The sequence below is a fragment of the Pagrus major genome, chromosome 8 (assembly GCF_040436345.1).
Source record: "Pagrus major chromosome 8, Pma_NU_1.0".
NCBI classification, from domain to species: domain Eukaryota; kingdom Metazoa; phylum Chordata; class Actinopteri; order Spariformes; family Sparidae; genus Pagrus; species Pagrus major.
The window spans coordinates 17,976,683-17,990,942 of record NC_133222.1 but is presented as its reverse complement, the minus strand read 5'-3'; the positions used below and the strand labels follow the sequence as shown (position 1 = coordinate 17,990,942).

The following is a 14,260-nucleotide window of genomic DNA, read 5'->3' as shown; positions in this document are numbered from 1 at the left end:
GTTTTGATTCAATGACAATATCAGTATATTTATCTCACCTAAGCCTGGCTGAAATGGCCAACAACAACACAGAACAGCAATTCAGAAATAAGCTCTCTTAATCCTCTTCACTTCTGCCCCTCTGCTTTTCCAGTCTTACATGACCAGTTGAGGGTTAGGGGGAGACCGATGACTGTCCCATAGGATAGATTGGCTGCTAGGTAGAGAAAGTTTGCCACCTAATGGAGACAGTGTAGCACTGCCTTCCTAATTTATACTCTGTCTCACACAGCTTTTTTCCCCGTTTTCCTCTTTTTGCCACACTAAATCCTCTTTACTTCTGTGTAGCTGTGTCTGATAAAATGCATAATTGGATCTATTTTTTCTTGATTGATTCAGTATTTTTTCCTGCATGGACATGAACTTTGTAATAAACTTAGTTTCTAACCACTCCCTGTATTTTGTTAAGGTGAAGTATTTATCACAATTAAATCAATTAAATGTTTAAAATTAAATTCACAAATTTAAAAGAAGAGTTTAATGTATACCTTTCTTTCCTGTTCTCTTTTTTAGGTCCAGTGAACCCCAGATCTGAGGCTTGAACAGTGCTCATCATTTTTGTACTACCCTTAGTACCTGTGACCCGTAGCTTCATGGAGGGGTTTCCTGTCCACTGACCCAGCAGGCTGCCTTACTGGACCAGCAGCCATGTCCGCCTGTAGCACCTTCACCGAGCACGTGTGGAAACCAGGCGAGTGCAAGAACTGCTTCAAACCCAAGAGTCTGCACTGTCTGGCACAAAGCGGTGGAAGGAAGCCTCCTGAGCAGAGGCCTCCGACCACTCAGCAACTGAATCCACCCCCTGCTGGGGCCAGAGCCAATCCTGACCTTACCAACTCCCAGAGGACTGGCAGTGTGTCTACCCGTTCAGGACACTTCCGTCCACCGGTGGCTAAGAAGCCAACCATTGCTGTTAAGCCAACTATGATGCTGCCCTGCTCCTCTGCAGCACTAGATCTAGACGGCAACCTTCAACGACCACCAAATGTGATAGAGCAGGGCAAAACGTCAGCCTTCACAGTCTGGAATCGCAACGGACTGAACCGTAAGAGGCCCGGTGGGCCCAGCAACAACAACAACGAGGGAGAGGATGGTAGTGAGGAAATTGAGGGCTATGGGCAACTAAGCCCTAGGACCCCAAGTGGAAATAACAACAACAGTGGACTGACAGATGTCCTAAAGGAGATTGCTGGGTTAGGCCCTGGCCTTAACCCTTCGCCCCTTTCTGGTTCCAAAGACTTGTTTTGGGGACGAATCAGTAGTTCATACAGACGGTCTTTGGAGAGAGGCCTTCCGGCCTCAAGCTGTCTGGCCATAGGAAGCAGCAGTAGTGGTGGCGGTTGCAGCACTGCTCAAAAACGGGTATCCCTTAGCGATAGCAACGAGATCATCAGCACAGAGGGTGGTCGCTTTTGCTACCCAGAATTTTCCAGTGAAGGTGAAGATGATGATGAGGATGAAGATGAGGAGGAAGAGACTGAAAGGGATGAGGATGATGAACATGAAAGCTGGGATGAAAGTGATGAAGAGTTATTAGCCATGGAGATACGTATGCGAGGCCAACCCAGATTTGCAAATTTCCGCGCTGCTACATTGTCTCCGGTACCCTTTGCTGCTGGGAAAAAGTGGAATACTGTGCCACTTCGTAACCGCTCACTACAGCGAATTTGTGCAGTGGACTATGATGATAGCTATGATGAGATTTTAAATGGATACCCCTCCATGGACTCCAATGGGGCTCTGCTTCCCTATGGGCCCCATGACATGCAAGGCAGCGGTTTCCTATCAAATACAGAATCTACCACTTCTCCAGAATCATTGTCTTCTTTACCAGAGGATTCTCGAACAACTTCCAGCAGTGGGAGCAGTGCTCCCTGTGCTCTGCGAAATGGCTTGCAGTCTCCCACATCTTCTAAGGCACCTGTTTCCTGCACTTCTCCGAAAAAGGAGCCCGTCCACAGAGCACTGAGTCCACTCAAGATGACTGAAACACACAAGGCTGTCCTTGCCATTAGATTAGAAGATCAGGATGGCAGAGAAGGCATGCCAATGCCCCAGGCCCTTCCAGGTCAACCAGTCACTATCAGTTTTAGTCCCACAGAGGAGCAAGCTAAACCGTACCGTGTAGTGAATTTGGAAAAATCGCTGATCTGTAAGCCTTACACTGTAGTGGATGTGTCAGCATCTATGGCCAACAAAGAGGAACAGATTCCAGACCTTACTCCAAAACCCAAAAACCTGTCAATGCCTTCCAGCCCTACATCGTTCTGTAGCACTCCTTTAGGTCAGCCCCTCTCTCCAGTCTCCCCTGTTTCTCCATCGTCTCCTGTGATGCCAACATCACCGACATCTGTCGCACTGCCAGGTACATCCCGAAAGAAATCAGGGAACATACGCTACCAAGAAGTATGGACATCTAGCACAAGTCCTCGACAAAAAATACCTAAAGTGGATCTGGGGGTTGGGACTACTCATGGCCCCTCCATCCCTACTCAGCACTGCAGTCACAAGTCAGCTCCCACTTCTCCCATTGCTGGGCTGTCTTCATCCCGAACTGTACCTGTGAAGTCCCCCAATTTATCAGAGATCAAGTTTAATAGTTTCAATAATGCAGGCATGCCTCCTTTTCCTATTATTATTCGAGATGAGCCAGCTTATGCCCGCAGCTCTAAGAATGCTGTTAAGGTACCTATTGTTATCAATCCAAGTGCATATGACAACCTAGCTGTGTACAAGAGTTTTTTGGGACTCAGTGGGGAACTGCAGCAGCCGAAAGGAGTAGGTAGTAGGGTAGCCAGCCATACTTATGAAGAGATTGGTTCCACTGAGAGTGTCCAGTCCTCCTCAACCGAGAAAACTATCTCTGGTAGAGGCACATCAGAGAGAGCCTCTTTTGAAGAGACTAAAGCTCCACATGAAGCAGTGTCAAAAGCACCAAATTTACAACCTAAAACCACTACAGACTCAAGCACTGTGACAAGCACTGTGATGAGCCCGACAGTTGGGGCCCTCTCTCCCAGTACATCATCAAATTCCCCTGCCATTCTTGCCATTACTGCAAACTTACCTAAAACCAGCCCCTCTGCCAGCGCTGTTACACGCACTTGCAAGACAAGTGGAGATGCTACTTGCAGTAAAGATAATAATACAGACTTAGCTATAGCTTCTGGGGCAGCATTAAGCCATAAGGAGGAGGCCAGTGCTGTGCTTTTACAAATTGTGGCCTCCATCCACCCTCCCCAGTCTCCTCCAGAATCCCCTTCAGCACAAGCCAAAACCCCCAATTCTGAGGAGCTTTATGCCCTCCCGCCTGACGCCATGAAGGAGACCCTCACCAGACCCAAGTCTCTCTTCTCCACGACTGATGGCTGTCTTTCCAAGCCCAAGAAGGACACACCATCAAAAGTTTTGTCTAAATCTCAGAGTGCCTCTGCTGCTGTCCCACTCTCCAGCCCCCGTTCAGAGCCCAATGCCCCCTTCCCCCCTCCTAGATCTACATCTTCCCCTTATCACGCTTCCAACATCCTACAGAGACATTTTGGCAACTGGACAAAGAGTTCAGCCTCCAGTTCCCCTGTACGACCCAGTGAAGGTGAATCAAGTCCAGGTGGAGAGGGGAGACGCATTTCAACAGATAGCGCCAAACCCAAACGCTGGATCTCCTTTAAGAGCTTCTTTCGTCGGCGGAAAGATGAGGATGAGCAGAGAGAGAAGGTGGAGAGAGAGAAGGAAAAAGGCAAGCTGGTTGGGCTTGATGGAACAGTCATTCACATGCTTCCACCGCCACCAATCCAACAACATCACTGGTTCACCGAGGCAAAACCAGAGGATCCAACCCAGAAGCCAACAATCATCTTCACCTACAAACCAGAAAGTGGCAGCACTCCTGGTGATGGAGAAGGAGAACTACGAGTAGAGGAGTGCAGAGAAAATGCATTACTGACACCTGATGAGAACAAGGAACCCAGACCTTTGAGTCCAGGACAAACACCACCGTCACACACCACTGGATGTGATCTCATCAGCAAGGACTTCAGGTATTTGACCAAGATTCTGACAGCATTACATTAATCAGAGTAACCAGAGTAAAGCCTGTAACAGTCGCACATCGTAGTAAAGGTTCTGTTTAAAATAATATGTTAAACATAAACGTGGTTTCAGATAAGTACAGAGATTAAAAAATCAAACAAAAGTAAACATGAGATGTTAAGGTAACCCTTTTCTCAGATAATCTTAAAGCAGGAATTTCCATTGTTATAGTCGACGTGTCTCTGGGCATTTAGTAGGGTTCACAAATGTCATCTAATCATTATGTATGTATGCACATGTGGAGTAGACCTGTAGGAATTTGGCCCAGCTTTGCTGTTTTTAATTTCCTGTAGAAAGATTAACCTAAGATGAGAGGTTGTTCCTCCAAAAACAATTTTACATGGATTTTAAAGAGGTGAATGGTACTTTGAGCTGCTGCAATATAAATATTGCTTTGTAAAAATAGTTTCTCATATGCCTTTCTCATTAAGACCTGTAGTGAAATTCTAAGGACTCTCTTAAAGTGCCCACATGTTCCTCATATGTCACCCTTTGCTTTTCTAATGAATGATTTTGCATGCAATGCCAGTATTACCCTTACCCACATGCATTCCCTTCAGAGCATTCATTGGACCCAACTCAAAATTAAGATCCTCAACCTTTGCCAGCTGCTCCTCCAGAGTGCCAGGGGTGCTTCTCCCCATCAAACAGATCCCTCATCACAGATTCTAGAGGTGTTTGATCCTAATTTGGCATGTCTACTCGCCCACTTGTCCAGCCGACTTCATGGACTGTACAGACCTATGTGGTCTCTTCCTTAATGTCATCCATTACCTGAACAGCAGGCTCCGTGTTCTAGCAGTTCTTTCTTCAGGACAAGAAGTCAGTGAGTTACAAGTCATCAAACAGCAGTCGGTTCAACATTTACTCTATAAATTAACGCTTTAGTTGGCATATTCCCTTTAGCATCTCAATTGTATTAAATGCTCATTTTCAAACACATACACACACTCTCACAGTAATCAGTCTTATTGACAGTGTAGTCCCTGTACTCTTGCATTATAAGTTCATTATTTGTCTTTGCCTTTCTGTTTCATTTCTTGGGGTAAGTTTCCTACAGTGTGAGTAATGGTGCCAGATAAAAATAACCCAGATGTGTCAGATACACTGTATTTTATTCTCTAAATTAAAAACTTGTTTTTGCGCCCAGAGATGCTCTAAGATGGTAATCAGGCAAGTGGATGCTGCAGTGGCCAAACAAAGACTCATTCATCAGGGGAGCTGTATACGGAAAACATTGCTAATAATGTGAAGTACTAATCACTAATCATTTTCATGTTGATAATACACTCTGAGAACATTCCCAATCCATTTTGTGTTAATGACTGTTTTAGCACAATATTTAAAAGCGTACTGTTGGTTCAAAGCAGGAAATTATATTTGAACTGCAGATCCATCAAGTACATGATGTGACCTAGAAAAAAAACATCCAGCTTATGTAAACTCACCCCAAACCCCACCCAAAATTCTACAATAGGTGATTAAATAATGAATCATCTGACTCATCCTGATGCACCTGGCACAATCACTTGGTTAGAAATAGTAATTTCCTAATATCCTAAGTTGCATCAAGATGTGGTATATTTTCAGTCTGTGTGAAATGACTAATTGGTCAATGTTATATAAAAGTCGTGACTTGGTAGCAAGCATAAAAAAAAGGTTCCAGAGTTAGAAAGTACTTACTTGAGCTAAGTGCTCCCTACAGTATTTCCTTACTACCTCTTCCTGGGGTTTCATGTCATTTTCTAAACAAATTACAATTTATTTTTTATAGGCGTATGTGTAATTAAGCACACTAAATGAAAAAAAAAACTAAATGAAACCAGAGACTGTACAGCATCTGGAATTTGATATATTTTCAGGAGGGAAATTGGGATTTGGTATTGGGAAAATGTTGTTAAGGATCCTGATCTGTTTTAAAAATTCATCCTACAGCACCCACTTGATTAGTAGGAGTATCACTGTGGAACTGTTTACCTTGCTGACGCCACACCCACATACATTTTGGCATGGGAGCAACTTTTTTAGATGTTCTTGTTGGTCTTCTTACCCGATCTGTCACATTTTGACCTACATTGTTCTTATCCATTTCTTCGTATCCCAGCCACCCTCATATTATCCATTTCTTCTGGGTTGTTTCAAGGTACTTGGCTTTCCACCATCATTTTCTCTCTTTCGTGCAATTTTTTGCTCCTCTTCCGTGCCTTTCTTCCACATTTTTCCCTTTGAGCCTGAAGCACTGCAGATTCTTGAATGTATCTCTCCTCCATCCTGTCATTAGCATGGCCCCATTCTGTCTTTTTTCTAGCTTCCCTGCTTTTTCTTTCCTCCTCAAGCTTCAGCTCTCGCCATCTCCTCTTTCTACCAGAAGTTCCTGTCTCTTCTCACACTTTATAATACGTGGTACAAAAGTCAAGTATGTGCAAGGCTTGCTATTAATATGGGGTTATCTAGGTGATGCTGTACTAAAATTGAATATGTGATGGTGTACTGAATGTATTGAAAAGTACCCAGTACGTTACCCAAAAGTTTGATGCCAAAATCGTCAAGTCATTAGTCAGGACAAAAGTTGGGTGTTTTCCCTCACTTCATACAGAGGATGATGGATTACTCAAATGAAGATAAATTAAGTTTGTTCTTTCTAAACTTCAATGTTGAGTACAATATCTTACTCACTAATACAAAGTTTAGTCTCTGGAACCGATGTCAGCATGAAGATGAATCGTTGCAGCATTCCTCTACTAAATGTTTCCCATTTATATTGAACATCATAGAACATCTTTCTCAACATTAAAATTCTGAACAGCATTCATTTACTTACATTTAACACCAGAACTAGTTGAAGTTTTACCACAATTCCAACATTTTACCATTTATTCATTTATGCTGTCACACTTCAATGCTTTCGCGCACCTCACCTTTGGTACTCTGCCTTATTTTCTTTGCACCTGTCTTTTACAAACCGCTTTTATGACCCTGCCATTTACAGCTTTCATGGTGAACTTGTCAATTAATAACTATTTTTATTCACTTTGCGTGTTGCTCAGTAGGTTACTATGTTACTACACTGTCTATTTGATGTTTATCTTAGGCATTGGCACATGGTTTTGACTTGACCCAAAAACAGAAAATAGCTTAAACTCTCCCTTGGTGCCTTAGCTTCCTGTGGTGTTGTGGAAGAAGATGTGACAAAGACTGCAGAAAGAATTTGTGGAATTTGAATAAATTCCTCACATTGCTTCTGTAACTCATGTTAAAGGGAAAGGAAGTGTTTTTAAATAACTAGTCTGTTATGAACTGAAAGGTCCCTCTAGTTTTATTGTTTTGTTATGTTTTATTTTTTCAAGTCTGTGCTTCTGCAAAATACTGGCACCTTAAAGTCTTTCTGAAAAAATAGGATTCGTTGCAACCTAAGCAGTTTCTCAAATTTGTTATTTATTATTCAACAAATCCTTGTTGTTTAAGTCATGATCCCATAAATTATTGTTAATCCACCTTTCTTGCCCGATTATTGCTGACAAATAGTAATATTGTCTGTCTCTACATGAAATGACATACCTTTGATGCAAATATATTTTGCAGTAAGTAAAAGGACTTTCATGTTAAAAACCTCAACTTTCCCTGGGTAAACAGACAAATAGACGTGTTATGAACTGGTCATACAGGTCATTCTACAGACCTTTTATCTTGATTGGCAGATAAGGGGTTAACCCTGCAGGGTGTTTTTTTTGACTGGAAGCAGTTTTATTGGCTAACAAGGGCGTGCTCTTCAGCTCTGGCAAACACACATTACCTGAGACAGGTAGGAACATTCAAAGAGAGAGAAAGAGAAGAAGACAGGGAAAGAATATACACAGGAAAAGACTTTGATCCTTCACGACTGGCCAGTCTGCGTTCACTGCTCTACCTAGAATGTGAATTCAGCTTTGCCTTATATTCAAGGTTTCCAGATGGGAAACTGTGTAAGCCAGTACAGTGGGTAAGAACTGAAACCCTTTTCTTTCCTTCACTTCTGTAAATATCTGTGACCGTCCAGCTGTGTAAGTCATATTGACTTAGTAGGCAGGAGAGGTTCTTAAGATTATATGATTTGTGTTGTGGACCAGAGATTGTTAATTTCTTGCGGCAGAGATCCAAGAAACTGTGAAATGTACTGAGGCAGCTTCATGCTGTCTGAACAAGTTAGGTCCTGACATTGAATCGTGTAGCAGCCTTAAAGGTATTTATTGTGTTAAGGGCCTCTCAAGGTGTGTATCCATTCTGGATGTTTTGTCTGCTCAGGATTACAGTATGTGCTAGAGATCGTCTTTTTTATGATTTAATGCCACTTTTCGATAGTTTTACAGCTGACTGTAATCCATTACTACTTTGGTTTTGAGTAGGATTAATGTATAAGATACAGTACAGTATCCCTGTTTAGTCAAAACCAGAACTATGTAATGACATCTATTCATGTAGACAGAATAAGGAAGAAAAAAAGAGGAAACTGAGATAACGTGTAGGCCAACAGACTGTTAATTTTTCTGCCTTCGATTATAACACACTGTTCTTTATGCTGTTTAATTTGTAATTATACTCTATGTTTATGCCTCCATCCTCTCACTGTTTACTTCCTCTTTGTTTTCTAGTGGTCTCACAACACTGGGCCTTTTATATCAGCTGTCTACTGCTGGCAAGCCGGCAAGTGCTAAAGTAATGCACTGTGCAACTCAGAGGCTATTGATCAGCTCTCTTTAAAAGAGACACAGAGGGCTTATGCTCTACAAAGACAGATCATAAACATGTCAGATCTGATGCTTTCCTCAGACACAGAGCCCCAGGGTAGAGACAGACACTTGAGCAGCTGGGTGTTTTCTTCGAGTGCTCATTTTTCTATCACAGTAAAATTATTGCAACAATACTTGTGTTCCTTATAGAAAAAAAAACCTCACTGCTTTCATATGAAACCTTTCCCTAAAATGTGACTTTAATAGCGATCGCGCTCAATGATTGTAGGTTAGCATTTGTTGTATTTGGATCCATATTCCAAGAATGTCCACACCGGTTTCTTTTCTCTTTTCTGAGAGAATGATAGTCACCCTTCAATTGAATCCTGTCTGAGCCCAAATATGTCGTTGTCATCATTAATTATGTTGTTCTGATGATGCATACCTGTTCTTGGAACAAAGGATAGGATTTTTTTAAACATGTTTTTTCTGTTCTAGCATTTTTTAGATACTCATTTCTATAAATTTTAAACTTGATTAAATGTTTCTTCCTGCATCACAGCACCACACACAAGTGTCTAAAATGATTATTCGGACAAATGTCTCCTTATGTAACTATAATCAAGGCACACCGGAAGGCTTTAGCGCTTAATTTTACACTCTGTTACTTGCTGTGAATAGCTGTTCTGCTTGTTAGTGATAGAAGAATGTCAGCTAATTTCAGCTGTGCATTAGAAGCTGTAAAGGTCCCAAACATTCACACTCACCCTTTGAGTTTTGTTGTCTGTCAAGAGCTAACTTTTTCTTGAAAGGGACTTTTTCCTAGGATCACATAATCATTAGTCAATTTAACAACATGTGTAATCACAGGAAATGACACACCTGATTCAGCATAATACAAACATTACTGCCAAGCTGCCCCACCTATAACAACACCCGCGGCTATTAAACCAGCTCTGTGAACTTTTTGTGACCTTTTTTTGTTGTATGTTGACCTCATTTTAAATTTCATTATTCAGCAGAAGGACAGGAAAGGTAAAAGATAAGGGATTCAAACCCAAAACAGGCTGTGGTAGAATAGTAAAACAAAATGCCACCACAACATCTGAAATTGGCAGGGCCAGCCACATGCGTAAGAGCTATGCAGCTAATATTTTCTGTAATACAATAGGGGTTAAATCTACAGTAGTTTAGAATGTCACCCAACCTGGGTGGTCACAACCCAGGTGGCCCAAGGCTGTAATGTCTCACACAGGTCACATTGAAAGATCACAGCTGACCTGTTATCAGATCAGAGGGCAGCAGCCGTTGAGTATCTTATTTACCGTGATCAGAGGGGCAGACTGATCCCAGATGGCTCTCAATGAAATACCATCTGTTTAAGTTTTTTCAGCTGATCAGGAAGACACAGTTACCCAGGTGACTGTGGAAAAACATCAGGTTGTGACTTGTAGTTAACTTAAATTAAAAGGAAAGGCTCTTTTTCAGCTATTTGTTTTTGTGTAGCTACAGTCTCTCTTTAGTGTGTTTGTGTATTTACAGGCATATAAGGAAACTTTCTTGTACTTTCAGTAGGGTCAAAAACCAAACCCACTTGTTTCAATTTGCGGAAGTATTTTTTGTTATTTTTTTCTTTTAGGAGAAAGACACTTTTACACATTTTAAATACAAGATTCGTGGCCACCTGCACATGCGCAAGACAAATACCACTTTTTACCACAAGTCCACAATTGGAGTGATTACACAAAATGGGGGTGCACATCATAAAAAAACTGCTCCATAGCGCTACTCGTGGTCAAAAACTTTAAATGATAACTTTCTGACCATGTCAGAAAATACTTTTTTAAACTGCAATAATAAGGCAATGCACTCAGGCCCCATGGGCAATTGTGGACTTGTCACTTCCTTAAGAAGCCCCACATGTGGCTGATTGCCTGTACACCTCGCATCTATGGCAGCAAGAGCTACAATATATGACAGGTCTCTTCATAACATCCCCAGGGCTTTCACACTGTGATTGGAGTCACTGTGCAATCTCAAGTCTCCAGTAGTAACACACCCTGAGTAACTGTAAGATGTGACCCAGATTTCTTCTGTCAGTACATTATGAAGTATATGGCATGCTGTTGCAGTAGGGAACATTATGCATTCATCTGCTGTAAGTCATTCTGAACAGCCACATTACAACAGACGCATAAAACGCAACAAATCATGAAGGTGACAGGCATCGTGGTTTATTATGCCACGCTCTATAATGCTCACATACATTTCTTCATGTGACAGTTTGCATCAGTGTTGCCGCACTTTAAACACATCCGTCAGGAGACGAGATTACATTTCTGTTTTTTTTTATTCTTGTGAAGCTGCATTGTTCATTATTTTTTACTATGACCAGAATGCCTAAGTACATCCCTACAGCTTTGTTAAGTATCTGATGAAAAATAAATTTGGAAAAACTGTTTAACTGTTTATAATCACATTAAAGTCTCTCATGTTATCATCACACCTTTTGATCAATCTGCTGTGGCAGATTTAGATGAAATTCATCTCACCTCTTATCACACGTCACATTAAAGCCACCTACTATCACGGAAGGATCTTCAGAGCAAATTATCACACAGGGTTTTGACCTGGTCTGCCTTTTTCTTCCACCTTCCTTCGGGCAACGTAAGTGTAGTTGCATATGAAGCAAATCAGGCTTCAAAAGCCCCACTCTTATAGCTGTGCTGCCTCTAATTCTTCACTTGCTGAGAAGAAAGAGGGGAGCTGATGAGGCGGTGCAGACAATGATTCGAGAGATTGAAAAAACTGACCAAATCAAAACATTGTTGTGTGTTTTGTTCATGTCTTGTGATGTTAGATACAGTTATCTGTCATACACAAAATGAACGATGACAGATTGAAGTCTTATCAATAGCAGCTTGTTTATCATCCACCAACACTGCTGCCTCCACAATAGAGCCCATTATTATCATCCTCTTCATTTCTGACTTGTTTTGAAGATTTTTTCACACAGAAGTAAACCTTATCAGTAACAGAATACAGAACAATCTCAAAGCAGTGGGAAAAATATTATGATAGATTACAAACAAAGGAAAGAAAACTAATTTAATTAGACGGTTAATGGAGCAAGTTTTCACATTTTCCTAAGTAAACGAGGCATGCCTCTCTCTGTGATCCGCAGCCAGGTACCAGTCAGTGCCAGCGGTACCAGGGATCGGGAGCTGCCCGGTGCCGCCTCCCTGCCTGCCAAAGTGAATCTGGGGCTTGTGCTTGGGGAGGGCGAAGATGGCCATGCCAAACAGGTTGCCACACCAGCCCCGGCCAGCGAGGGCAGCGCCAGCCTTGGAGAGCCAGACGAGGACGGGAATCACTCCCATCACTCCCACTCTACCGCCTCCAGCCAATGCAGTGCCACTTACAGCAATCTGGGTAAGCTGGGTACCACACGTGTTGGTTTCTTGTGTATTTATGCTGTAAATATTTTGCATAAAGCTCTAAACATGTACTTAAAAACAGTACTTTACTGTGCTGTATAGATAAGTGGGTGTACCACAAAGCCTGTGAGCTTTTATTGTCCAAATGAGCATTATCCTTCTGCGTAGGACTGATATTTTTGCTTATCTTCTCATCACTCACTCTACAACTGCCACTCCTTTGCGCCTTAACTGATTTTCACCAAGATTTTATGTCGTAATGCTTCAAAAATGTATTAGTTTCCTCCTGCAAAAAGATGCTGTTTGCTGTAATTTACAGAACATGGTCCTCTTGTAGCTCAGAATATGCTTCTCATAAAAAATAAGTAGTAAGACACATGAGGAGAACTGCAGATAAGCTGCTGACTGTGTACCACAATCCCTCAGAGCAATTTAAAAAAAGCTATACATGGTTAAACTGTTATTTTGTATTGATTTTTATTAAACAGAACATAGATGAAAGAAAGAATCATACTATCTCTCTGTATGAAGGTTATGTTCATTGTATCTGGAGTCAGTAAACGAATATTGCCGCAATCTGTCAGTCCTCAGTGTCTGCACTTCACTTCACTCCTAAATAGCTGATTTCACTTTTCTTCAGCATCAGCACAGCTTCACATGTGACAAGTCATAATTTATTCCGTGCTGCAACAGCTGGAGCTCAAAATCTCGACACATCTTGTCACCCAGAGGCTGCATCTTGGAACTATTTTAAAAATATGTTATTTCAGCTGGAGGTGGAAATCTTTGCCCTGACATTAGTTGTTCTGTTCAGTACTCATCAGGGCCACTTACTTTAGCACATTTGTTGGACATGCAGAAATGTACACAGAGGGGACCACTCACTCAGATTAATCAACAGATTACTTCTATGTTTTCATCTTAATAACAATCTGTATTTTCTTCTCTGTCTCACTGCCTTCATCACCTGCTCTTGTGGTATTTCTGAAAACCATACTTGGTATGATTGATGAGTTTGGAGCAGGGTTACCCTTATAACTACATTCACAGATGCCAGCACTGCTATTAATGTCATAAAAGCTTTTATCCTCATATCTGGCACTAATTATCATTCTGTCTTTACTGTCAAAACTCATAATTGTCTAATCTGGCTATGCTAAACTGAAGTCCAGTTTGAAAATGGCATGAAAGTGTCTGGCACCTCCACACAGCCTGAACGAGTTGAGTCCTTCGCTTGTTCACACAAATGTAATCTTTTCTCGCAATAAAAGTCACTTCCAGGAGGAATATAAAAACAAGTTGTGTAACCTGAGATTTACAGTATAAGTGGACATATTGAGTAGAGTCAGAAGAGCAGACACACACACAAATCTGCGTTGTATGGTAATTGTGTATTTCTGTATTTGTTATCTTGTATTTTGCTATCCTTATTATACAACTTCAGTGAAATTGTGTAAACATAACTGAGAAAATAAGTTTGCCTTTTTGGTGTTAAAAGGAAGACAAACAATTATCAAGAGGCACAGGCACATCTGTAAGTCGTTAACAGTTTCATCTTCTATCCCAAAAAGATGAAAAAATCACCCAGCACACTGCTGTTTTGAAACCAAACGGCAATAAAGACCAATTAAAGGGATTAACTCCTTAAGATCTTTGTCTCAGCAGAAACAACAAATAGTCCCAAATACTTCCTCTCTGGTTTATAACACTGCTGCAGACTGCATCATTACATTCCTCAAACATGACAATTACGAAGCTCCTCTATCACAGTCCCCACTTTGTCACTAGTTGACACGAGACCTTTCATCTTTAGACATTAGACAGTCTGGCGGTCGAATGACGAGCGAGTCAAGGGCAGACTTTTGCAGCAACGTGAGGAGGAAGAGAGAGGGAGGCACTCTTTTCAAACATAGCTGGACACTTAAAACACGAAGCTCTCTGTGGGTGGGAAAGGATCTCACTGTGATCGAGTGGTGTGTGAAACAAAAA

General features: G+C 41.5%; 1 protein-coding gene across 1 annotated transcript in view; it reads left to right on the top strand.

The window, feature by feature from the left end:
• The first annotated feature begins 558 nt into the window (after positions 1–558).
• The window catches only part of peak1 (pseudopodium-enriched atypical kinase 1), a 29,016-nt gene continuing 15,314 nt past the window's right edge, over positions 559–14,260 (top strand). Inside the window, exons 1-2 of the mRNA XM_073472525.1 lie at positions 559–4,076; positions 12,019–12,266. Coding sequence (XP_073328626.1) covers positions 688–4,076; positions 12,019–12,266 — 3,637 coding nt within the window. The 5' untranslated portion in view covers positions 559–687. The remainder of the gene's footprint in view (positions 4,077–12,018; positions 12,267–14,260) is intronic.